At 44.9% G+C, this 24556-nt stretch overlaps 1 protein-coding gene across 2 annotated transcripts; it reads left to right on the top strand.

Moving 5' to 3' along the window:
• Window positions 1–12219: 12219 nt before the first annotated feature.
• On the top strand, window positions 12220–23199 carry LOC148659632 (E3 ubiquitin-protein ligase TRIM39-like). 2 transcript variants are annotated; one of them, XM_088633856.1, is made up of 7 exons: window positions 12220–12885; window positions 15799–15894; window positions 16039–16272; window positions 16394–16553; window positions 16875–16934; window positions 21227–21252; window positions 22322–23199. In XM_088633856.1, the coding sequence occupies exons 1-7, from the start codon at window positions 12295–12297 to the stop codon at window positions 22901–22903; spliced, it is 1749 nt and encodes a 582-aa protein (XP_088489982.1). In that variant the 5' UTR covers window positions 12220–12294; the 3' UTR covers window positions 22904–23199. The 2 variants fall into 2 exon arrangements, with proteins under 2 accessions (XP_088489982.1, XP_088489981.1); XM_088633855.1 differs by lacking the exon at window positions 21227–21252 and having other exon boundaries at window positions 22356–23199.
• Window positions 23200–24556: the final 1357 nt, after the last annotated feature.

The raw sequence follows: 24556 nt of genomic DNA, 5'->3' as shown, positions 1-24556 counted from the left end.
TTACTGCTATTAATTACTGTACGATTTATAGTTGAAATCTGAGCCTAGATATAAAGTTAGATATAAAGTTAAAATCTCGACAAAGCAATGTAGGAAATACAGAGAAAATAAATCCTTTCTGACATCTAAAATCAGTTTCGATCAAGGTCTCTAAAACGAACAAGAAAAAGAAGATTTTCGGAGGGCAATTACGCTGTGTTTATATAGAATAAGTGATTTATGAGCAATCTAATTTCTTGTTCGTTTAAAACAGTGAAATGTCAGCTGTAAAAGATCGCACCAGAAACAGCACTCTCTCTGCCTGTCATAGACGTTCAGGAAAGGCTGAATGAAGTCATGTCAAGTACAATAATTCGGAGATCAATAATAACAGTTGTAGGACAGTATATAAGGAGGATAAGGATTTTGAAGTTGACTCGAAATCTGATAGGTAACCAGTGCAAGGACTTGAAAACAGGTGTAATGCATCCCTGATAGGATTCTTGCTGTCATATTCTGAACATATTGAAGATTGCTCAGTGTGGATTTAATTTCCCCAGTGAACAGGATGTGCATTTATTAATTCTAGAAAAAAAGCCTTTCTTGATTTCTCTAGTTCTTAGTTTCTCTAGTTCCCTTTAAAATAAACTATTATTCCACAATGCAGAGTATTACATGGCCAGTATTTACACATGATATTTGTGATTTAAAGAAATTAACACAAGCAGCTTTTGGAGATTTAAGTGTTGGCTGAGTTATTGCAGGATAAAAGACTAGAGATGTTGGCAAGAAGAAGATAGTTTGGGGAAAGCTGAGGAATACACTTATAACAAGAACACTTCCTAATGGGGTTAGGCATACTTTTGATGAAGATGATGAAGTTAACAGTTAACCAGATCATTTTTCTCGAGAAGCCATCAATGCACCCGTTGATGCATATCCCGTAAGGATTTAATTTGTCATACCCATCAATATGCCACACATACAGATGCAGCCATTCGATGCAGATGCAGCCAAAGTGCGCGTTACAGACACGTACCGCAGGTGGAGTCGCGCATTGTGACGCAAGATGACGCGCGGCACCGCAGTACGTGATTGGTTGACCGACAGGGGCACTCGTGGTCCGTTGGTCTGTCGTAGAAAGACTTACAGTAAACGTCTTTGCTGTGCCCGTTGTAGATATTGAATTTTACCACTGAAGGGAAATCTTAGTAGCTGAGCATAAAAAGAATAGGAGCATACTGTAACGCGTGTGAAGGCCATAAACGATATTAATTTTGGAACATAAACATACAGTATATGGCTGGTCTCGGTACTTTAAAGAAAAAATACACACCAGTATTCCATTTCTCCCTAAACATTTTAAGCATCGAAGTCTTTAACTAAAGAGATACCGGAGTCAACAAGCATACTTTTAGAATTTGATTAAAAGGGAATATAATATTGAATCGCGTATATATTTTATGAAAGCAAGATTGCTCAGCTGGACAAAAGTACACAACCTACCTTTATCAGAAATATTTATACATCAAAGCCTTTACCGAAGATATTACTAATAGTATTAATAATGAATGACTTTGGACAAGCTGTATACTCAAAGTATAATTTCTTTAGCACATTTGTACAAGCACTTGGAATCTGTCCAAGCCATACTTTGTCAGGCATTTTGTTTTACTTTAACGGGCATAAAAACTCCCTTGCTTTTAACAGGTCGTTTCATAATTTCTAACTACGAAAATGATTTAAAATGCGACACTTATCATTCAACTAGAGCTCAAAATATCACAAGGATCCTCAAGAGCACAGCAAAGACTGTATTAAAAGATACTTGTATGAGATACATGAGAATCCAGGCTTTTTTTATCAATGCTTTCTTTCCTGTATACCAGATTTTATGGAACCACTTCAGAAGGGTGTCAGCCAGTCAGATTCCAGGAATCGGTACTTTAAAGGAAAAATACACACCGGTATTCCATTTCTCCCTAAACATTTCAAGCATCGAAGTATTTAACTAGCATGTGAAATATCGTGTGAAAAAGTGGTAGTTTTAAACTTTTCTGCTAATATAATATGGAATCGCGTATCTAAAGAATTTAATAACGGTATGATTATATTCGTGTACTGCGACAGGGCTGTGTAGGGCTGTTTCGCCTCCCTCTTCATGCAACTTCCCCCTGTAGCCTACTGGTCTACGTGCCTGCTTACCAACTCACGGGTTGTGTGTTCAAATCCAGCTGGTGCTGGACTTTTCTTTTCACAAACATTTCTTCGAAAAAATAGAATAGCGATATTATGGACAATCAATTGACTTTTATATTTCAAAATATCACAACATGATCGATTCTAAGTCATTTTTGATAACAATGAATAGTCACCTTCTTCCCTTCTGACAACGGTCCCTGCTTCTGCTTCCTGCTTCTATTGTGTGTGTGTGCAATAGAGTAAATTTTTATAGAGAAATGGAGGCTGGACAGTATGCGTTACAATATAAACATTTATATTGATTTAAATCGTGTTCTGATTTAAATCGCAAACGCGTGTTTAATTATATGTGTTTTTTAATCATAATCAGGCTAATGCAACATAAATTGATACAGTATCTTTGTCTTCTAAGTATCTTAATAAACTTTCAGTATAGCTTTCTACCCGTTAAGATTTATATTTCTTGGGATTTTGGGATCAAATGTGGAAGGATTAGATTGTAATTGTTTTTATTTGTCAAATACGTGATTGTATTTCTGAATGTTATGTTACACCTACAGTAGTTCACTGCTTTAAATACATCGAATTAAGAAAGTTAGGTGTAGCACTTTAGATCTTTTTTTCTGAACCAGGGAAAATCTGATCATGTTTCTCTATAACAATAATAAAAAACTTTATTTTACATATCACCTTTAAAAGTGGCATCTCAAAGCAATACAATAGATCAAAAAACAGTTAAAAGGGACCAAAGTAAATACCAGACAAACGCAAACGCGTTTTTAATAAAATGCTTTTATTCATTCAGCAGAGAGTGAGAGGGACATCCAGCAGAGAGAGACACACACACCGGGTTCCATTGACAAAATTGTTTTTTTTCAATTCCTCTTGTCTAACAGGAATGTTTTGTTTGTGGACAGACTGTTAGACTAGAGGAAAAAAGCGCCTCCTTCTACGAAGCATTTCGTTGATCCGATCACGAATTCTTTTCCAGTCGCACGAAGTAAGGGTAAACTTACACCATACCGATGAGCTAATGCCAGGGAAAGACACCATTTCCTTTTTCTGATCACTCGCTTTCTGGATACACATCTCACCTGTCCTGTTCTTTGTTTTCCTGGTTTGCTGATTATGCCTGCTGTGGTCCACTCCTACCCTCACACCTAAAGAATACTATTTTAAATTTCTTGGCGCAGTTCATTAACCCTTGTATGTGCTGTCCGCGCCCAAAATGCAATTTAAAAAAAGTCAAAAACCGCGCTCAAAATGCAATTTAGAGCTTTCTGGCAAGAGGAGACACCCAAATCAATGTAACATGCCACAGTTTGTGCATGAACAGGGTTATACTGCCTATTCCCTTCGATACCCGATTAAAAAAAAATAAAAAATGTTTTGAATCCCCGGCGGAACCGGGCATCCATATGAATCAAGTAACAGGTTTATTCCATGCTGAAAAAAAGAAGAAAGAAAACACATTCCATAAGAATTGATTGAGCTCCGCTCTGTACCATGCAATGATCCCCCGGAGTCTCTGCCCCCGGGCTATTTGGGTTTTTAGACAGAGGGTAAAAAACTCTCTCTCTGGCTTGACCTCCCCCTCCTTGGGTATTGTCTGTTTTTTTTTTGTTAACAAGGCTCGCCAGCTAATGTGAATCGAAAACCTCTTTCTAGCTTTTAAAGTCGTGCGATGTGTAAACCACAATTCAAATAGAGAAAAAAGACCTGACTGACAAGCCGATACATACTCTTAGAGTTTGATTAATAGGGAATATAATACAAAAATATAGTACTAAAAATAAGATACACTCTACAGACATTCACAACGGCGACTGTCAGAAGACAGGACACAGCGGCTCAGGCACCCGCTGAATGGAAAAGGGGCACTTTAATGTTCTGTATGGCCAATACTAAAGCTAATACTGGCTCAATACCCTCAATGGGCTTTGACGTGCTAATGCGTTGGTGTAACAGTCCGGGTGTGGCAGGCTTCCAATGTCAACTCGACTCGATTGGAAGACAATGAACGTATTTTAGCCCTAAATGAATTAATAGCAAACATGGCTTACATAAAATACATTTTTCCAAGAAAGTTTATAATAATACGATCTATAGTTGAATTCTGAGCCTAAATATAAAGGAAAAGCATTTTCAGAGAGCAATCACGCTGTGTTTATGTAGAAAAAGCGATTAGGTTTATGAGCAATCTAATTACCTATTCGCCTAAAACGCTATATAAAATAAAGTTTATTTAGAGATGAATGATCAGTGTCGCAGTTTAATGCAGTTTAATGCAATTTAGAGCTTTCTGGCAAGAGGAGACACCCAAATTATAATGTAACATGCCACTGTTTGTGCATGAACAAAGTTACACTGCAATTTTCCTTAGATACGCGATTAAAAAAAAAAAATTTTTGAATCCCCGGCGGAACACACTCCATAAGAATCAGCGCTTTTATACAGTATATCGCCTTTAAACACATATATTTAAACACGCGTTTACGATTTAAATCAAAACGCGATTCAAATCAATATAAATGTTTATTTTGTAACGCATAGGTATTCATTGTTATTAAAAAGACTTAAATTTGATCATGTTGCGATATTTAGAAATATAAATTTGTTTGGTGCGAGTGAGGTTTTATTTAATCTCTGACCAAGGGAAACGTTTCATTTTTTCAAAGAAATGTTTGTTAAAAAATAAAGTGATACTGTACAGTAGTTCCATGGGATTCAATCACAGACCATGTGACATGGGAGTCAGGAAACTAACACACAGCGCCACCAGATTTGATAACGCTATAAAAACGCTATAAAATAATGTGACTAGGCACAGAACAAGTTTACAGCACAGTACAATAATAAATGCTGACCATGACTTTAGAAGCATAAATTACCTTACACTCAATTTAAACACAAGCTGTCTTTAGCCCTCTAAGCTGGTTCATACAGAAATGTAGAGATCCAGGCTCAGAACACACAGCTTCATTAGCGAATACATATGCAGGACAACTAGAGAAGACGTTTTACAGTGGATGGATTTTTAGAAACATCCCATCAGTGGCATCACTGAAGTCAACTCCTACTGTGGGTAACTGTCGTGTGGATAGTTTCACAAGAATCAGACAAAGGTTTAAGCATCGCTTGTTCTAGATAAAACTGCAAAAAAAAACAACAACAACCCATAATGTACTTCTTTGCGGCTCTGTTTGCCCAAATCATATATTCACAACGTTAAATTAGAAAATAATATTACGTAACCAAAATCCGCAATATGGAAACAGAACCTGTGTAATTGTTGACAGATGATGTTCTCGTAACATTTTTACAAGACGAACTACAACATTTAAAAAATGACTTGTATGTACTTGATATCTCTAATCAATCCACGGGTCCCAGCACAAAACGAAACTAAAACGCATACCGTTTCGCGCTTCTTATTAGTTGCTCAAAAGTAATTTGACCGTATGAAATGCATAATATAAACCTAGAAACATATACAGTACGTGAGCAGTACTTACGTAGTATCGGTGTCAAGACATACCTCTCAAATACTGTAAATCAAGTTAAAAATATCTCAAGACCGATTCTGGTCGTAATGAAACCATGTTTCGTGTATGTTTTCTTTAAAGTACCGAGACCAGCCATATACTGTATGTTTATGTTCCAAAATTAATATCGTTTATTCACATGCGTTACAGTATGCTCCTATTCTTTTTATGCTCAGCTACTAAGATTTCCCTTCAGTGGTAAAATTAGATATGAATATTCAATACTTAAACGGGCACAGTTAAGACATTAAATACACATATACATACTGTATACAGTACAGTTTGCAGACGGTAATATGTTTATGTTCCTAAATCAATCTCTTTTATGAGCATGTGAAAGGCATGGTGAATCACTGTACTTTGCACGATTGGAAACAAATGCGTGATTGCGAAATGCTGTGGTGTTACTTTTACAAAGACGGTCAATGAAAAAAAGACTGTGGACCAGGGCAATACTTTGAGTTTACAGCTTGTCCAAGGTCATTCATTATTAATACTATTAGTAATATCTTCGGTAAAGACTTTGATGGCTACAGCTCAAACATGAGAGGTTGAGCTTTATTAGCTCCACCTTGCGGAAATTCCGGATACTTTTATTTTGCTAGCGGTATTTACCGGTAACTTGCGGTAGACCGCGTACAGCGCACCGGAAAATAATGCGGTATCGCCCGCGCATTTTGAATGGCTGCATCTGTATTAAATTTTTAAAAATTAAACGGGGGAAAATAACATGTACGAGAGAGGGAGATATACCTCGCTACCAGCCTGCTGTACTCCTGACTTGTAAATATCTCTGGAAACCCTGCTGTGTTTTTTTCCCATTTTTAAGAAAATAAACTTTTAAAAATGAAATCCCGCGTGAGTCTCTCCTGCGCGCGCCGGTGACCGTGAAGCTGCCAGAACGGGGAGGGACCCGCTGACGTCACCACAGCCAGGAGGACTAGGGACTGTGACGCAGACAGGAAGTGGCTCAGGGTGGTTATGGGAGTTGTAGTTTATCACCAGCGCTGTGTCTGTGAGCAGCTCCAGACCCTGACAGTCTAGTACACGGCTCCTCTTAGAGTTACGTTTAATGTTTAAATAAAATCAGTTTTATTTGATCTGTGTCTCAGGGGAAAGTGCGGTGTGGACGCGCTGTGCCCGTTACTCCTTTTTCCTGCTCTTTTCTTTATTTTAGTTCCCAATAAATCGAGATAATCGCCCGGTGAAAGCTCTGTTTTCCTTCATATTGTAACGCATACGGCCATCAGGGTGTGTAAGAGCCGGCTTACCAGAGCGGTGACGTCGCCGCCCTTCCCTGTGATAGCAGGACTACAGCTACTGGGCTGTAGAGAGATCTCTCTTTGGCTCACCGGGCTGGGTCCTTGTTGAGTGACGCGGGAGTCCTGGGTTTGAGCCCCTGAGGGTGGGGGGCCGACCAGATGTGGCAAGGGTGCCACCTGAACCCTGAAGCGTTACAGTACTCATGGAGGTGTTGGCTGAGAGGAGAATGCTGACCAAGCTCACAGCCATCATGAACGACGCCTCTCCTCCGCTTCATGGGACTGTTACTGGGCAGCGGAGCACCTTTAGCACCAGACTGCTCCAGCTGCGGTGTTCAAGGGAACGTTTCCGCAGGTCTCTCCTCCCGGCGGCTGTCAGGGTGTATAACGCTGTCCCAGGCGAGGACTGTCAGCCCTTCATCTGCTCGTCTATGGACAGCATGGTGCTCCATTGGACTTTTTGGACACTCAGTCTGTATAAACCTATGCATACTTTGCACATATTTGATTGTTTTTACAGTGACTATGATCAGCACATTTTGCACACACCTGTGTATTTATTCATTTTTATTTATTTTGTTGTCTTTTGTTTTATAACTACTCCGATGTCTTTTTTTGCTTGTCTTGGGCTGGCCTGCTGTAACACATCAATGTCCCCACGGGATCAATAAAGTCTCCTCTATCTATCTATCTCGGCCGCCTGCGCGATTCACCCCTCCCACGGCCGCTGGGACGAGGAACTAGGCGTAGCGCGGCAGAGCGTCTCACACCGAGGACCGGCACTGAGCGGGGAGGGAGGGGGAACCGTGCTGGAGGACCAGGCGGGCCGGGGGTGTGGTGGGGGAGACGCGCTCTGAGACGCGGTCTCGCTGGACTCGGGCTTCTGCCTCTTCCGCTGCCGTGCCTGCCCATCGGGGGGTGTCGTCTATGAGGACCCCTGTGCGGCTCTGTAAGGGGGCCGAGGTGTGGCTGGAAGTATCGGCGGCATTTCAATTCCCCGGGTCGCCGTCTGGGCGAGAACAGCGGGTTATTAAACCGGCCGGAAGACAAACGCAGCTGAACGAAATCGCTCGGCGACAGCTCGTCGGATGATCTCCGGGCGGCCCCATGCGCAGCGTCCATCGCCTGTACCTGCGGGTCAATCTGTCCTCAGATCCAGACTGAAGACCCATGACTGCAGCCTAGTCTACTCACAGCTGACATCATAGCCTGTACCTACGAGTCAATCTGTCCTCAGATCCAGACTGAAGACCTCCTACTGCAGCCTAGTCTACTCACAGCTGACATCATAGCCTGTACCTGCGGGTCAATCTGTCCTCAGATCCAGACTGAAGACCCATGACTGCAGCCTAGTCTACTCACAGCTGACATCATAGCCTGTACCTACGAGTCAATCTGTCCTCAGATCCAGACTGAAGACCTCCTACTGCAGCCTAGTCTACTCACAGCTGACATCATAGCCTGTACCTGCGAGTCAATCTGTCCTCAGATCCAGACTGAAGACCTACTACTGCAGCCTAGTCTACTCACAGTTGACATCATAGCCTGTACCTACGAGTCAATCTGTCCTCAGATCCAGACTGAAGACCTACTACTGCAGCCTAGTCTACTCACAGCTGACATCATAGCCTGTACCTGCGGGTCAATCTGTCCTCAGATCCAGACTGAAGACCCATGACTGCAGCCTAGTCTACTCACAGCTGACATCATAGCGTGTACCTACGAGTCAATCTGTCCTCAGATCCAGACTGAAGACCCATGACTGCAGCCTAGTCTACTCACAGTTGACATCATAGCCTGTACCTACGAGTCAATCTGTCCTCAGATCCAGACTGAAGACCTACTACTGCAGCCTAGTCTACTCACAGCTGACATCATAGCCTGTACCTACAAGTCAATCTGTCCTCAGATCCAGACTGAAGACCTACTACTGCAGCCTAGTCTACTCACAGCTGACATCATAGCCTGTACCTACGAGTCAATCTGTCCTCAGATCCAGACTGAAGACCTACTAATGCAGCCTAGTCTACTCACAGCTGACATCATAGCCTGTACCTGCGGGTCAATCTGTCCTCAGATCCAGACTGAAGACCCATGACTGCAGCCTAGTCTACTCACAGCTTACATCATAGCCTGTACCTACGAGTCAATCTGTCCTCAGATCCAGACTGAAGACCCATGACTGCAGCCTAGTCTACTCACAGTTGACATCATAGCCTGTACCTACGAGTCAATCTGTCCTCAGATCCAGACTGAAGACCCATGACTGCAGCCTAGTCTACTCACAGCTGACATCATAGCCTGTACCTACGAGTCAATCTGTCCTCAGATCCAGACTGAAGACCTACTACTGCAGCCTAGTCTACTCACAGCTGACATCATAGCCTGTACCTACGAGTCAATCTGTCCTCAGATCCAGACTGAAGACCCATGACTGCAGCCTAGTCTACTCACAGCTGACATCATAGCCTGCTGCAGCCATGGCTGCTGGTGCTGCTGTACAGGCCATTGTGTGTCTCTGTGTTGGCCCACCAGGCAGATACATCTGTTCTGACCAGACTATCCTATTCTCCTCCCCACGTCTGGATGGCACCCAGGCTGGGCACCATCTGAGCTGGATGCTGCATCACTGCCATGGATCCAAGAGGGACATCGTGGATATAGCTATCGTTTAGGAGGATTTACTGGTCCACAGAGATCTGCATGGAGTACTGACACACAGAAGACATGATGGCTGGATTAATACCCTCATTCATTTCTTTCTTTTTTAATTCTATAATGTTAACATGCCCAGAGGGGTTGGGCAGCCAGTTAACCTTGGACCCCCAGAGGATTTTTTCTCTCCTTACTGAGGGGTTTGTGGTTCCTCTCCTCCGTTGTCTCCTGGTCTTTTCTGTTCTGTGTTCACAACTTGAGGGTCACTTGCTATGTTAAGCACCTGGGGGCAACCTTGTTGTGAAAGGCACTATATAAAAATACCTTGAAATGAATGGACTATTCTGTCAAGATGAACAACACGAGTGCTTGTGCCTAGTGCTCTGCTGCTCTAAAATGATAGATTATACAGTCCCATCGCCACCGCCGCCGCCGCCAACCTGATTCTCTCAAAGTTATCGCTCTCAGGCTCTACTGCAGCACCCCTGAGCATTACATGATTAAGCGGTGCGGACGTCATCTCTATTTAATTTCGTTTAAACTCGTTTGAATCATTCTGAATTGATTTCGTCATGTGTACCTGTTCTTTCTATCTCAAAATGTTAGATGTTCTCTGGTTTAGATTGTATTTCTTTTGTAACCGTTTATGCAGAAAGTTAAGAAAAAGAACGTTAGCGGTGGTGGAGGCGAGGGCTCAGACCCCCCTGAACCCCGAAAACGCTACGTTATGATATGGCTCTGCGGCTCAGGACCTGCGCCTCCTTCAGGTGTGAAGTTCACAGCTGATAAAAGGAAGAGGAGCTGTTACCTGTGGAAATTCCTTAACTTCCTTCATGTTGTCCTCAAAGACAAACTGCAGGCAGCACAGATAAAAAGACCATTACCTTTGCTGACTGCCCTGTCTCTCTCACACCTGAAGCTGCTCCACAGCCGGGGCTGGAGGGAAACAGGGGTGTTCGGGGGAGGTGTGTCCGAGGCAAACTGTCCAAGGGAGTCCGAGGTCAATCCATGAGTGTAGCAATAGTCCAAGACCGGGTGATCCATCCTGACAGACGAACAGAGTTACAAGCCGGAGCGGGATCTGGCGGAGGGTCGGGGGAATAAAAGGGGGTCACGGGGCCAGACGCTCCCTCATCCCGGACCCAGAAGATCAGGACACCGTGATGAAGCCTGTGCCGCTGAGTCGCTCCTGGACTTCCGGGTGTCCATCTTCCACAGCTGAGCCCAGACTGGCAGGAACGCCTGGCTTGTATAGCAGGGGGGGCAGGAACCGGAGGCAGGTGCAGGAGATCAACACTAAACTAGGAAGGGCTGGAGCCTCCTTAAGAGGAGGGGTTTACGAGCGTGACAGGCGTTTGTATTAAGGATTCCATTTTCTTGTGGTTCTCTTCCTAAAAGAGGGAACTTGCTTGTGTTTTAGGATGCCTTTGTTGTAAAAGACTTGAGGACAAAATCCTGGCTTTTCTCAGGAGTGCAGCCCTGAGATTCCAGTTGGTTGTGACCTTACGACCCTGAAAGCGTCACACTGAACACCAGTGAATCTCAGCTGCAGGAGATACAGGAGGGACTTACTGTATCCAGACTGATTAACTTCTCAGAGGTGTTGACAAGGAAGTGGGTTTCCATCACAGCACAGGAGTACTGCTTTACACAAACAGTGGTGGGAGTGTGAAACAGGTTCCACAACCCCTTAGAGTAACATGAGATGAGCTGGTCAGACTAATGAGTTTCTAGTAATTATCAGACACGCGGGGTGTTGTCAGTCCCTGTGGATGGAAGGAGAGCTGCTGCACACAGAGATCAGGGGCTCACTGTTGCAGGGGGTGGATGGAGATCAAAATCACACCCACATGACACTGCCCTGTCCAACTGCTCCTCTAGCGTCTCTCGGGGGAGAGATGGGCTCGTGACTCTCTGCAGCGCTCCGCAGGTCTGTGCGGCTCACAGGGGGGTCACTGCGCAGGTGAAGCACGAAGCCCTGGACGTACCCTGCTGGCCACACGCTGCAGGGCAGAGCCAGACAGCAGGCTGGGCTCACTGGCCTGGAGAGAGAGACACAGCAGGCTGGACTGCTCGCAGTAAGAGCTCACACCCGGACAGTGAAATCCTCTGCACCATGTGGAGCTGTGACACCCCTCTGTCAAAACACAGCTGGAGGAGATCCTGGAGCCAAATAACTCCCAACGATTAAACAGCTGGATGGGCCAGCTGGCCTCCTCTTGTCTGTCACCATCATGCTCTGATCTTCTCATGCTGTGTGAGTGAGTTAGTATTTTATTGTTTTGATTTTTGGGAACACAAACAACTGGATTGACTTCACCTGAGCAGCTACTGACATCGATGTTTATTAAAAAAACTTCTTTCTGTCAGGCTGAGTCCAAAATGACACAGAAAGTCACTTCTCTTACAACCCCACACCTTCCCCAAACAACAACCACCAAAGCCGTTTCATAACTGCAGTTCTAAACCACTCCCCCTGACAACCCTAATCACACCCCTAACAACCACACCCCCTAATAATCACACCCCTGCAGCTCTGTGCAGATCCAGGAAGTGAAACTCCCTGAGTTCAATTTTGTTTCACTAGAAACAGCCTCACTGCAGCTCCTTCTCTACTGCTCCTCTCTGTGCAGTTTCTACTTGTCAGAAAAATGGCAGAAGGCAGTATTTCAGTTTCTCAGGACCAGTTCAGCTGTTCAGTGTGTCTGGATTTGCTGAAGGATCCAGTGGCTCTGCTCTGTGGACACAGTTACTGTATGGGCTGTATTAAGAACTGCTGGGATCAGGAAGATCAGACTGGGATCTACAGCTGCCCCCAGTGCAGACAGACCTTCACTCCAAGACCTGATCTTCACAGAAACACCATCCTGGCTGAAGTGGTGGAGAAACTGAAGGAGACAGGGCTCAGTGGCCCTCCTCCTGCTCACAGTCCTGCTGGCCCTGGAGATGTGCTGTGTGATGTCTGCACTGGGAGACAGAGGGGAGCTGTGAAATCCTGTCTGGTGTGTCTGGCCTCTTACTGTCAGACTCACCTCAATCTACACAATGAGCTTCACCCTGGACACAGACAGGAGCTGGCTGATGCCACAGGACAACTGCAGGAGAAAATCTGCTCCACTCATGACAAACTGCTGGAGTTCTATTGCCGTACTGATGAGAAGTGTGTTTGTTATCTTTGTGTAATGGATGAACACAGAGGCCATGATACTGTCTCAGCTGCAGCAGGAAGGACTGAGAAACAGGTGAGGACTTTGTGTCTGTTCATAAAGTGTCTAGTACAAATGTAAAAAGGATATTTAGGATATTTGGGGGCTTTAAGTGATCTCTGGACTGTATTTACTGTATCTGTAATGCTGGATCTCCACTGTTGAGTCCTGCTCATGTACTCAGCTGTGACCCACACTGGTTGTGTCTCTGAAGTGTCTCCTGTTCTTCTGTCTGTTGCTCATTATCTCCTCCTCCTCTCCTTCACTGTTTCCCTCTTTACTGTCCTCATGAAGCACCAGTGAACCTGTACAACTTCACAGCACACTCAACACCTCTAGAACAGACTGCACCTTCATTAATGCACAACACACTCAACACCTCTAGAACAGACTGCACCCTCATTAGTGCACAGCATACTCAACACCTCTAGAACAGACTGCACCCTCATTAATGCACAACACACTCAACACCTCTAGAACAGACTGCACCCTCATTAGTGCACAGCATACTCAACACCTCTAGAACAGACTGCACCCTCATTAATGCACAGCACACTCAACACCTCTAGAACAGACTGCACCCTCATTAGTGCACAGCATACTCAACACCTCTAGAACAGACTGCACCCTCATTAATGCACAACACACTCAACACCTCTACAACAGACTGAACCCTCATTAATGCACAGCATACTCAACACCTCTAGAACAGACTGCACCCACATTAATGCACAGCACACTCAACACCTCTAGAACAGACTGCACCCTCATTAATGCACAGCATACTCAACACCTCTAGAACAGACTGCACCCTCATTACTGCACAGCATACTCAACACCTCTAGAACAGATTGCACCCTCATTAATGCACAACACACTCAACCCCTCTAGAGGAGTCTGCACCCTCATTAATTAGGTTTTGCTTTAATTTCAGCACAATAGTATTATTATTTATAATAATAAACTCTATTTTTATATGATAGATTTAAAATGGCTTCTCAAAGCACTTTACAGAACACAAAAGGTAGAAGGTAGAAGGGGGTTTTGGAAAACAGTATAAAAGCAAAGAAGCAGAAACAGACCCAGTTACTTTAAAACCCTTCTGAAACAGAAGATTTTGAGTCTGGATTTGAAAGAGCTCAGGGAAGGTGACTCTATGATACCCATAAAGATGAAAGAGTTGACCAGCTTTTCAGCAACAATTAGATATAACATAGGACGCAGCCTGGCAGTATTTCTGAGGTGGAAGAATGATGTTTTGATAATTTGTTGAATATGTCATCCTGGATCAGATATCACCCCCAAGTTCTTCAATTGTGACTGTGACTCCAGTACAGTGTCATCCACAGATAAGGATACTGCATTGTTGTGCCAAGAAGCATGACTTCTGTCTTGTCGCAGTTTAAATGAAGGAAATTGTGAGTCATCCATGTGTTTATTTCAGAGAAGATATTAGAGAAGAGACATGTCAGTGTCAGTTTAGTATGGATATACTGTACTGTAGATTTGAGTATCATCAGAACTCATACATGCTGAAGGGTAGGGGCCCAGTGTCAACCCCTGAGGAAGACCAGACTTAATGAGTCCAATTTCAGAGCTACAATCACCAAGATAGACAAAGTGAAAGTGATCAGTGAGGTAAGACTGGAACCATTGAAGAGCAGTGTCAGAAACTCCAAACACAGTCTCAAGACAAGAAAGTGAGAGGTCATGGCTGACAGTGTCGAAAGCAGCACTGAGTTCAGTAAGAATGAGGACTGAAAGAGAACGAGAATCAGAAGCCGTTAGAAGATCGTTAGTGACTTTGACCAGGGCACTTTCTGTGCTGTGAAGTTGTCTGAAACCATATTGGAGTTCAAAGAGGATTATTTAACTGAAGTCTAACAGCACACTGTAAACTTTCTGCATGAAAAGGTAATGAAAAGGTATGAAAGTTGGAGAGAGGGTGAAAGTTGTTCAGGCTGTCCAGAGCCATGATTCTCTTTCTTACACAGGGGTAACAGCAGCAGTTGTGAAGCCACTGGTACCACATCAGTGCTCAAGGATTCATTTATTATACTGAGGACTATGGGGCAGAAAGCAGAGAAACAGGATTGAAATAAAGTCCTGGGAAGGGGATCTAATAGGCAGGTGGTGGATCTCAGACACATAAACCAGTGAACTGTGGTATAATACCTTCACCTGCTTTATTAAATACAAGACTCACGCTGGGCTCTGCTGGAGTCAATCTGACACAGAACATGTTTCCTTTTGTCCTCTGAAATGATCTGAATTTTCCCAGAAGCAGACAGGATGTGAGATGTGGTCGGACACAGGTTCTGCCTGGTCCAGAACCTCATCCAGCGGTCAAGCACGTCAGCCACAGGGTCTCCTCTGACCACTCAGAGAAACTAGTGGCAACAAGGCTCATCAGCACTGCTGTAGTCCTCTGTTTTGAGATGCCGAGAGCAGTCAGGACACTAGTGTATATTGAGATGAATGAAATCTGAAATCTCTAGATTATGAAAGAACAAGTAATAGGTTTATTTTTCTTCAGGTGTGAGAAGGCTCCACGGCCGAAACGTTGTGTTTTCTTTCTTCTTTTTTTCAGTATGGAATAAACCTATTGCTTGTTCCTTTGCAGCCTACGCATGCTGACGCAGCTCCCCACCTGAACTATCTCTAGATGATGTTTTATATATCATTTGAAACACAATTGTCTTCTTTTTACATTTCACCTCACATACAGACGTGCAGACCCAGGTGTCAGGTGTCTGCTGCGCTGCACACGCTGCCAGTGTTGATTAGACATGAAACAGGAGCATGTCAGACAGGACCAGGAAACACATCTCGTGTGGATAAGACATCAGGGATACAGAGTGTGGGTTTCCCAGGGTGACTCTAAGGGGTGTCTCTGTGATGTGATTCTCTTACAGCAGAAATGTCCTGAGTGTCTCTGTTTCTCCACAGAAGCAGCTGGGGGAGACACAGACACAAACCCAGCAGAGACTCCAGGAGAGAGAGAAGGAGCTGCATAAGCTGAGACAGGCTGTGGATTCACTCAGAGTGGGTATTCACCAGATGAGTGGACACACAGACACACATTGCACAGCTGGACACTGGACAGTACCCTTTGGAAACAGAGCATACAGCATAATGTAGTTTGAGTGTTTTCCTGTGTTATAATCCACTGTGTGTCTCCTCCCTCAGAGCTCTGCAGGCACAGCAGTACAGGACACTGACAGGATCTTTAGTGAGCTGATCCGCTCCATTGAGAGAACACGCTCTGAGGTCACAGAGCTGATCAGAGCTCAAGAGAGGGCTGCAGTGAGTCAGGCTGAAGGACTTCTAGAGCGACTGGAGAAGGAGATCACTGAGCTGAAGAGGAGAGACACTGAGCTGAACCAGCTCTCACACACAGAGGATCACATCCATTTCCTCCAGGTAACATCACTGCTCTGTGACTCTGCAGTACAGAAGGGTGTCTCTCACACAGAGCTGCTCCTGGCTTCTCCCCAGGAATGTGTGCTGTGTTTGATTGGAAACTCTCAATTTTCTGCTGCAGAATTTCCAGTCTGTATGTGTCCCCCCTGGAGCTGGAGACTCACCCAGCATCCCTGTCAGTCCACACTTCTCTCCTGAGGCAGTGAGGAGAGCTGTCTCTGGACTGAAAGAGCGACTGGAGGATCTCTGCAAGAAGGAATCAAGAAAGATTTCCATTAAAGGTTAGTAGAGAAACACACTGATGTCTTTCTGGACAGCTTATATATTTCCTGTTTTTCTCTTATATTGTCAATGAATTTTTTGTGCAGTGACTGTATTTATCAGAGCAGCTTATCAGTCAATGATTCAAATTCTAGGTGAAATGTCTTAAAATCTCCAGTCTCACAAATCTTTATGACAGTAAGTGTGTTGTTATATTGTGCTGTATATAGTTTAACAGGAACGTTTTAATAGGGGCTACAGTCCCAGTCCAGTAGAACATGTTATTCCTGTTACTCTGTTACTGCAGCCCTGATGAGACATTTCTCTGTGTGTCTCCCCAGTGACTGAAGTCTACAGTCTGCTGACTCCAGAGCCCGGGTCCAGAGCAGAGCTTTTACACTGTGAGTCTGTTTTCACAACAGTTCCCCTCTGAAATATACCTGGAGCTCAAACACACAGCAGGAACAGTGATACAGAAACTGATACACACTCTGACACACACACTGATTCACACTCTGATACATGCTGATACACGTCTGAATTCAGAAAATCAAGCTTGCAGACAGTCATCTCTGTGTGGATCAGAGACACACTGTGTCAAACACACAGATGGACACAGAAGTTCCAGTGGGTGTAGTTTATTTAAGAAAATGCACTTTATTACAACAATGTGCAGTGCACAGTGCTTACAGAGAATACAATTCTGACAACAACTCTTCTACAGAATTTAAATCGTCTCAAAAAGAGTGATTGTCCATTATCAATCATTCTATTTTGCAAGTCGTCAGTGAGGCTGGTTCACACAATAAGAGCCCCTCCAAGCCTCCTGGGTGTTATCACTGGCTACAGTCCTGGCTCTGAAACTGTGATTGTCCATTTTTCAACAGGAGTACCAAGGAACAGTTTTTCTGGGATTTCTTCAGCCCTCAGTACTGTCCAGTGCTCTTTTGCTCTGATGAAACAGTTCAGCAGTTCAGGAGTTTAGAAACCAAAGCTCTCAGGCAGCGGACGTGGGGCGACCTGGTGCTAGGCGGGTCTCAGGACATCCGAACGTCAATCCTGAGCCAAGGGGAATAAGAGACCCGGAAATATATATCCCCAGAGAGAGAGACACCGGAAGGACAGCAAAGCACAGGAAACTAGGGAAAGGACAGAGTAGGAGCTCCCTCTGGCTGCAGAGGCCATGACAGTACTCCCTCCCCTTCATGGGCGGCTCCTGACGCCCATACAAATAAGCGAGCTGCACAGCACTGGGGGGAGGTAAAACCTCATTTAACTGAAAGGAAACCTCCGGGAGTCCACGGCTGAGAGCTACCCCTCCTCCAGGGTAGAAACCTTTATTGGGTAGAGGAAGGGGGGGCTGGGGTAGTGCTCCGGAGACATAAAACTAAAAAAAGACAAGTAAACAAGCACAAACAACGACAGAAATAAACCTGGGAGACCAGGGTAACAAACCACAATAAACAGATCGGAACCAAGAGTTCTACAACACAGGGGACAGGGGGACCAGAGAGAAGGGGAAACCAGGAAGTGAAAAAAGCAAAACACCAGGCAGAAACAAACAAAAGGACAAAAACCCAGGAAAATTACAGCAGACTGGGCAATAGGCACATTCAACATTCTATCACTGATATCGGAGTGGACAACCTGAGGAAAGCCAGGCACACGGCCTGCTCACAGGCACAGGAGTCGGAAAAAGAATCTCGCGATTAGAATAGGAGAGCTGAGAGAAAAAAAAAGCCCAGAGGAAAAAAACTGTGGAAAAACAAAAAAGCGCCGCTCTCAGGGTCAGTAGGAGGCTCAGCATTCTGTCACAGATGTCGGAAGGGACAAATCGTGGAGAGGCAGGAGAGTGAAAAAGACCCTATGCGTAGTGGTGGAACAGGGGTTAGCCTGGGCTCAGCTGTTCAGGAGTCGTATAGAAACCAATGTCCTCAGGCAGCAGACGTGGGGCGACCTGGTGCTGGGCGGGTCTCAGGACATCCGAACGTCAATGATGAGCGAAGGGGAATGAGAGACCTGGACATATACTGTATATCCCCAGAGACAGAGACACCGGAAGGACAGCAAAGCACAAGGAACTGGGGACAGGACAGAGTAGGAGCACCCTTTGGCTGCAGAGGGCATGACACCTCTCTGGTCACCAGCTCTGGTGCACAGTCATCCAGCTGAGGGCCTTCAGCTTGTTGTCTAGTCCTCTGGGTTGAGTCTTTACTGAGGTCTCCCATGGGATCGTCAGCCCCTCCCCGGTGACCTGTAGGATCATCTGTCTCTCCCTGGTGACTAGTTCCTCCTTTCTCTTCCTTGTATAGTGACTTTTGTTGGTACAGAGCTCTGGCTGTCTCATGGCCTCATACCTCCTAGTAGGTCTTCGGTCAGTTTTCTGCTTTAGGACTAGTGTTTGACACCAGATCAGATGCTTCATTGGGAGGGAGAACCACAGCCTGACAAAGTACTGAGAATTGTGACTGATGGGGTCCAGCCCCCAGTGACAGAGGTTGCAGAAGAAGATGCAGTGGAGTTTCAGGGGGAAATTCGGCACATCTCTCCCCCTTCCTCACTGTCTGGCACATCTGGTTCCTTGTGATGTACTCGTACCTGTTCCACCATCCCTTGCAGCGCTTGTCTGAGTCTGGCTGACAGAGGGTACACCACGACCAGGTCAGCTAAAGCCAGCAGGGTGTCTGCCTTCAGCACCCTCACTTTCCCCATGAGAGTCAGCATGCGAGTCTTCCACAGGCCAAGTTACACGTTGACCTTGACGGTCCTCTCTGTCCAGTTTATGTTCTTGTTGTCCTGGCTCTGGAATGAAACCACCAGTATCATTAGGGGCTCCATGCAAAGCTTGAGACCTGCTGGCGGCATGTTCCTGTCCCTCCAGGGTCCAAAGAGCTTGCCCTTGCTCTTTCTGTTTATTAGCCTCAAGTCTATGGTCCTGCAGTACTGCTCCCTAACCTGCAGCCCACTCTGCAATCCCCTGTCTGTAATCAGGAACAGCGTCATGTGTACTGGGAGATCTTGAGGACTTCCCCTGTGCCTCTGCCTACAGCTCTGTAATGAGAACATAGAGAAGAGGTGAAAGAGGACACTCTTGTCCTACTCCAGATTCCTGGGGGATGAAATTGCTTGGACACAATCTGGATTTATGAATAACTGGAATATTCTGGAGCAGAGCCAGTCTCACAATAATGATGATAATAATAACCTCAAACGCTTTTAGACTACAGTCTGCAGACATCAAATACACTTGAATTGGGAATTACACAGTAAAATGCAGGAGAGGTATAAGTTGAAGGGGGAAGAAACAGTATTTCTGTGTATTTTGCGCAGATGAATGTGAAGAGATAGGGGAATGACAGACAAAAAGAAGAAGAATAAAGGACGACACACAACCCGTTACACAGTTTGTTCATTGCTGGCTTGCTGTTTACTGGGACCAACAGTAACAGGAAGCCAACAGCAGGTATAAGTCATCGTAAATGTATTCTGTTCAGTGTTGAAAGAGTGAGCAAACACTCTGTACAGGACATGTTTCTGCAGTTTCACATCAAGAAGAACAGATGTTTGGAAAGCTGTGTCAATTCTACTTGTAACAGAAATGGTAAAAATGACACACGTTTAAGATCAAGATCTCTTTATTTGCCATATACAATCTCTTGCATTAGTAATTCATCTTTTCACATACAGGACCCCAGCTTGCTCTCCGTGAGACACAGACACACAGACAGAGAGAAGCTTGGGGTCACAGTACAGCCTGTTTTCCTCAGAGCAGCTCAGACATGTCAGAGTCAGGTGCTCATGGTTAGTTTAAGAGGGGTATTTACTGGGGCTGTGGGGCTCCTCTTACTGGCCAGGGGTAATAACTTTGGGGTCTTTCTCTTCAGCCCAGCTGGTGTTCTCACATGGTCCTGGTCATTAAGAGACCCAGTGGTGTGTTTCACTAAGAATGACAATGGAGTGTCAATATTATTTCACTAGTCCCACCAGAGTGAGTGTGTATTGGGGTGTTTGCCTGTGATATTGGGGACCTCGTTTCAAACAGGAGTGATCTAGAGGGTGTCTGTGTTTCCAGACTGATAGACTCTCCTGTGGAGTAAATCAGTGTTTGACACTGTGTCCTGTTCTACACAGAATAAGTGTGAAATATCAGTGGAAGATGTTGTCATGATGGCTTCAGAGTTGCAGTGTCCAGAAGAGGGCGACCTCTCTCATCACTGAAATAAAGGCGCTCTGAGCCAAGAAATGAATTCAGGTATTAATAATAATTGCTTACACTTATATAGCGCTTTACAGGTAATGGGGACTCCCCTCCACCACCACCAGTGTGTAGCCCCACCTGGATGATGCGACTGCACCCATAGTGTGCCAGAACACTCCCCACACATCAGCTCTCAGTGGGGAGGAGAGCAGAGTGATGAAGCCAGTTCAGAGAGGAGGGTTATTAGGAGGCCATGATGGGTAAAAGCCAGGGGGAAATTTGGCCAGGACACCAGGGTTAAATCCCTACTCTTTTCAAGAAACACCCTGGGATTTTTAATGACCACACAGGACCTTGGTTTTAAGTCTCCTCAGGACAGCGCCTGTTTACAGTATCATGTCCCCATCGTTTTACTGGGGAATTAGGACCCATATAGACTGCAGGGTGAGCACCCCCTGTTGGCCCCACTCACACCTCTTCCAGCAGCAGCCTTAGTTTTTTCCAGGAGGTCTCCCATCCAGGTTCTGACCAGGCTCACACCTGCTGAGCTGCAGTGGGCTGCCAGTTGTGAGTTGCAGAGTGATATGGCTGCTGGTGTTTTTATAAATTCATGTAGGTGACTGTGTCAGCCTTTCTAGGCTCCAGGAGTCAAAAAATAAGAGCTGATAAGAATGTCTTTGATCTTCACTAGATTGACAGGCAGACAGGCAAAGGGGAGTATTTACTCAGTATTAAGTATTAAGAGTTTACACTGAAGTATTAAGTATGAGGAGAGTATTAAGTCAGTATTCATTAGTCATGCGAATAAAGCTTCTTGAATCGATTAAAACCCCCATTCGCTCTGAACATGTATAAGCCCCGCCCCCGTCTCTCAGTGGTCAGAGCTCACTGATTGACAGCTGGTGTGCACTATCAGAGAGGCGGACAGTGAGCGCGAGCAGTCTGAAGTCAGTATGAGCGCCTCTGTTTCTCTCGTCTTTCTCTCCGGGTTTCTGGATGTGTTATTTCTGTTTTAAATTGAACACTTTGGATATTTCTTCGCATTTTCAAAGTAAGTGGGAAAGCTTTCTTATATTTCAGCAAGGTTTTGCTTTTCCCATTATATTTTTTTTTCTGTAAAAACTTGCATTACACAGTCTTTGAATTCAGCACTTTTTTATTCTGCGTCGTCAGGAAACTGGTCTCAGAGAAGATGAACGAGCTGCTGAACTGGGATTTGAAATAAACCGGTTTAACAGACAGGCTGTCCAGTTTCCTACAGTATACAGGTCGCTGTGGTGGGTTGTGAAGTGTTTGAAAGCGAGTGGTCGGGCTGTAGTTTCTCCTGCAGTCCGGTCGGTCCTGTGTTTATTAATAATGTCGTTTAAAAAAAATTAAGTTTCATCGCTGTGAAAACAAGTGTTTAATGTTTGTATTTAGAGGATATTGGGATCACTCCCATGTGTAACACCAGTGAAACAGTGAAGAAGATGTCGTTTCTCTGGAAGGGAAGAGCAGTCATTAGTAATTGACTGGTGTTTCTCTCTCGGTGTGTTTGGGGACAAAGACATTTCACAGTCTGATGGAGTTGAGTTGGACTGTGATCGGCAGGAGCCTGTTGTGATGTTTGTGTTTTATTCCCCAGCTGCTGTGACTCTGGACCCTGATACAGCTCACTGTGAGCTCAGCCTGTCTGAGGATGGGAAGAGAGTGAGATGGGGACAGAGGAAGAGTCTCTCTGACAATCCTCACAGATTTGATCTCTGTCCCTGTGTCGTGAGCAGGGAGGCCTTCACCTCAGGGAGACACTACTGGGAGGTGGAGGTGAATCGATACTGGAGAATAGGAGTGACCAGAGAGTCTGCAGAGAGGAAAGGGAGGTTCAGCTTCTCTCCCCAGCAGGGTTACTGGTGTCTGTTCTCTTACCAGTCTGATTTCTTTGCTCTCACTGCCCCTGTGACCCGTCTCCCCCTCAGTCTGCGGCCCAGGAAGCTGGGGGTGTGTGTGGATATTGAGGAGAGGAAGGTCTCCTTTTACACAGTGGAGTCCAGAGCTCATGTCTACACTTTCACTGACATGGTCTTCCCTCAGGGGGAGAAGATCTATCCTGTCTTCTGGACTGGGGATCAGTATAAAGACCTTGAGCTGCTGCCTGCTGTCAGTGTGGAGATTAAACCCGTCACTGACTCATGAACACAGGCTGACTCTCTCCCAGCTCTCTGTCCACTGCTCACACTGGGAGACGGGTTTACTGACAGGCAGTGAGGTGAGTTCAGAAATATAGTAGGAATTGTAGAAATGATGATGTTGTGTCGTGTTTAATTTTTTTTAATTTACTATAACACATTTAAACGGGGAAAAATAGCATGTACGAGAGAGGTCGAGATAACTCGCCACCAGCCTGCTGTACTCCTGACTTGTAAATATCTCTGGAAACCCTGCTGTGTTTTTTTTCTAATTTTTGAGAAAATAAACTTTTAAAAATGAAATCCTGTTAGAGTCTCTCCTGCGCGCGCCGGTGCCTGTGAAGCTGCCAGAACGGGGAGGGGCCCGCTGACATCACCACAGCCAGGAGGAATAGGGACTGTGACGCAGACAGGAAGTGGCTCAGGGTGGTTGTGGGAGTTGTAGTTTATCACCGGCGCTGTGTCTGTGAGCAGCTCCAGCCAGTCTAATACCCGGCTCCCTTTAATACAGGGATACATGACTATATTCGGTATTTTATGTTCGTTTGGGGTTTATTTTTACTGTGGTGGTTTGTGAGAGACGTTTTATTTGATCACTGATTGTGATCCAGGGAAAAGTGGATGCTTCTTTCTAGTATTTTCTTTATTTTATTTCCCAATGAAGTTTGGTAATGGCCAGTGAAAGCTCCGCTTTCCTTCATATGAAGCCCAAAAGTTTGTTGGTAGCGGCGAGTTTTTTTCTTCACGGAGAGAAACTTGGGCTCTGTGTCAGTCTTGTGTTCTGTCCTGCCGTTTGGACATTTCATGTGGACGATTCTCTGTCCAGAGAGGGACTGTGTCGTGAGAGGTAGTTTTAACACACTCCCTTGTGCGCTGGTTAGTGTGGTAATTGTGAGACGCTCCCTAGAGCAAGCGGGTTAGAAGATGGCGACAGACCTGCTGTTCTAGTAAGAAGTGAAGTTAAACTCATTCCTGGTGTTGTGTTCAGCTGTGTTTAATATATATAAACTAACCTGAAACACGAGAGACTGCACCGGGAGATTACTGCACTGCTTCGGCAGTTTGTGTATTCAACATCATTATCTGAGGGATTCTTTTTGAAACTTTGGCATGTACAATATATAAGTACAATATATAAATATATTTCATTTCGCTTATTTTAGTTCCTCTGTATTGGAACAAAACGCGCTACAATTCGTTACTTGTTCAACTTTTGTTTTAATCCCAGCCGTGTCCAGACTCTCAGAACAACCTGAGAAACGTCCAGTTCAGGACTCTCAGTACCGCCCTCTCCGACCGCATCTGAAATATTTCACTTTGTTCGCTTCGTGACGCAGTGCTGTACCGCGGGAAAACACTGTTGACAAAATGAGTATCGAACTTAGAGCTGTTAAATATTCTCTTAGAAATACATTTTATTATGCACATAAATTAAACCGCTTGACTAAAATTTCTCTATGACTACAATGTTGTAAAAACAATGTTGGTGGTGTTTCATCACCACCATTAATATCTGTGGTGATGAAATGCCTGGAGAAGCTGGTGTTGTCACACATCAACTCCTCCATCACAGAGTCCCTGGACCCCTTGCAGTTCGCCTACCAGAACAACAGATCAGTGGATGATGCTGTCTCCCTGGCTCTGCATACAGCCTTGGAAC

Source organism: Lepisosteus platostomus, chromosome 6 (genome assembly GCF_059453375.1).
Source record: "Lepisosteus platostomus isolate fLepPlt1 chromosome 6, fLepPlt1.hap1, whole genome shotgun sequence".
Lineage (NCBI taxonomy): Eukaryota > Metazoa > Chordata > Actinopteri > Semionotiformes > Lepisosteidae > Lepisosteus > Lepisosteus platostomus.
The sequence above is the reverse complement of the archived record's forward strand: the minus strand, read 5'-3'. Positions and strand labels throughout refer to the sequence as shown.